Source organism: Gossypium hirsutum, chromosome A11 (assembly GCF_007990345.1).
Source record: "Gossypium hirsutum isolate 1008001.06 chromosome A11, Gossypium_hirsutum_v2.1, whole genome shotgun sequence".
Taxonomy (NCBI): domain Eukaryota; kingdom Viridiplantae; phylum Streptophyta; class Magnoliopsida; order Malvales; family Malvaceae; genus Gossypium; species Gossypium hirsutum.
In genome coordinates, this window is record NC_053434.1 from 13,784,762 (window position 1) to 13,787,492 (window position 2,731).

The following is a 2,731-nucleotide window of genomic DNA, read 5'->3' on the forward strand; positions in this document are numbered from 1 at the left end:
TTATTTTATTATCTTTCACATGTAATTATCTAATTGAATTATCTAAGTAATAAATTATATCTTATTAAAAATATTCCACCTCATCTAAATTAATTTTTTTATCGGTGTTTTCATCAATTCTGCTTTTCAAAAAAAAAAAACAAAGGTTGATGGCAAAAAAAAAAGCTTTAAAATACAATTATGACCATTTTAACAAAATATATAAACATTTTATAATTAAGCGAAAAAAATTCTATGAAGTTGAGAGAAATCTACTTGTTGCATCGATTCAAGTATTGATATAACTCCTTTTTTTTGTTTTTAATGTTGTAGTACATTTTCAATATGAATAGTTGATTCTTTTCATGAATTTTCATTTTCAGTACACTCATACACAACAAAACCAGTTCTCTAACATATATAGAACATTTTATCTTTCTTAATTCACAAAGAAACAAATATTATTGGAGACAAGGAAATTTACGTAGTGGAGGAATTTTAGATGTAAGAATCGAGGTGTTTCACATGACATGACAATGAAGAAGGCAGACCTCATGAAACAGATCATCGTCGATGGCGTTAGAAAGAAGTTTAAACTGAGTTAAACAGGGGAAGCAGCAGCTACCCAAACCACATGGATGATCATGTGTGATGAGGTCAGTTGCATGTGGTATTGGTGGGCCCAGAACTTCTAGGCTTTCTTCGCATTCTATTTGTTTTAATAATACGATAAATGCAAAATAATAAATCAGTTTATCTCTTACATTGGCTTAACCAGAAAGATACCGAAACTAATCACATTCAATGTCATGTTTTCTCTCCCACCCATACTATAGCTCTTTTTTAATAATAAATCAACTTTGGCAGTTTTAACTATTAAAATATCTCTTAAAACCATTTGGAAATAATTTTATAGTTTCGCATTGCATTGCAAGTACACGTTTTTTGTACCATATATTTGAAAGCTGGTAGTAGTAATTTTTCCTGTTTCCTTTTTCTTTTATTTATTTATTTATTGGTGATGGTCCAACAAAACGTGCCTTATGAAAGCGATGAGCACAAAAATTAGAGGTACCCCATTAACCGATCGTGCTTGGTTGGGACCAGACAATTCACTGCACTTGGTGGTTGAACAAAATTATGGCAGCCCTTGATTGATGTCGACTGGTATGTTTAATTGGGAGAGATGTCATTTCCTTGAGTAAATCCTTGCTTAAAGCAAGTGTGAGTTGATCATGCTATGCAAGTAACTCAAGTAGATGTACAGCAAAGATTAAACGAAATGGAAAAAGGAACATAAAGTTAAAAATAAAAAAGGGAACTGTAACATGAGATGGACAAAAGGGTTGATCCTATAACGACAATAACTACCATAAGCATATTTTAGGAAATCCATGGTACGTAATCTTAAACTTGTAATAACTGGTTACTTCTAAGGGAGAAAACTAGGAAATCAGGGATCACTTGAGGGGATGATCAAATTCTCCCAATTTTTAGCTTTTTATTTTTTCAAGTAGCCACCAAGAATGGCTTCCAATGAAGCAAGCCTTTGTGGCCACACCCATTTTCTTTGCAGCTGCTTGGAATAGGCAACTTCCCTGTCCCAATTTCACCCCCGACATTCCCACTGTTTGCTTCCTTAATATCAGTTTCCCCGTAAAACTCTTCTTCCTCTACCACAGTTTCTTCTTCTTCTTCTTCTTGGTCTTCCTCTTGACCGTCCTGGTCCTGGTCCTGGTCCTGGAACACTGGGGAAGCATCCTTGTAAAGGGAAAGCCTAAGCCTCCCATCGGTACGTTCTGCATGGAAGTAAGTATAAGAGGGAGGGAAACTAACGGCTTGAAGAACCAAGCGGCCGCCTTCTCGATGAGACTTGACTTGAACACAATTTGAACCGCTAATGGATGTCAAAGGAGGCGGAAAGCTGCTGCTACGACTCATTTTTCGTATCGCCCTTGGTTTGGGTGGAATATTGCAAGCCACAGTTTGAGACCGAGTGTCCATTGAAAACAAGGAAATGTCATCGCTGCAATCGCTAACTTCGCTTCCAGTCTCACTCCCTAGCCTTTCGGTGCACATCTCAAGACTTTTTTCACTTAGCCTAGAAGCTGAACGCTTCACAAGAGGGTGGACGTAAACTTTGTCATTCTCGGTGGAAGCTTTGGCGTTGGAGAGGGACTGGATGCAACTCCAGCCGCCCATGTCATTGGTGTTGGTGATGGTGGTGTTTTTTTCTTCATTATACACCGTAGGTTTGGGGTTAGTAGTAACAACGGAGGCAGGGAAATTTGATTTTGGTGGAGCTAGTTTCAGCCTCAAAACCCGTGATTCAACCACCTCCAAACATGATTGCAACCCTTGATACATACTTGACGACATTTTCTTATCCAAAAAAAAAATGTTGCAAGGGATAAAAAAAACAACAACAAAGGAAACAGAGGAGAAACAAGGGAGCTTATATGAAAAAAAAAATTTTAAAAAAATTCCCTCTCACCTCGATTTTTTTCTTTTTTAGAGTTTAGTGAGGAGGTGAGGATGCAAATGACAGAGAAACCTTCGATTTAGAAACAAAAATGACACATATATTTGGTGTTTGGATGTAAATGAAGATGGGTGTTTTGGGGACGGGGAAAGACCAAAGCAGTGAACTTGAAGGGAAGGTGAAAGTGGTGGGGACTATTTATACTAGAACTGAGGATAAAAGAAAAAAAAGAAAAGAAAAAGGAAATGGGGGATTATTTAAACCCACTAA

The 2,731-nt window shown here is 36.9% G+C and overlaps 1 protein-coding gene across 1 annotated transcript; it reads right to left on the bottom strand.

The window, feature by feature from the left end:
• Positions 1 to 1,488: 1,488 nt before the first annotated feature.
• Positions 1,489 to 2,358, bottom strand: LOC107923097 (protein FANTASTIC FOUR 1). The gene has a single exon (XM_016853306.2). It carries the CDS (start codon positions 2,356 to 2,358, stop codon positions 1,489 to 1,491), a length of 870 nt encoding a protein of 289 aa, XP_016708795.1.
• Between the last annotated feature and the right edge of the window lie 373 nt (positions 2,359 to 2,731).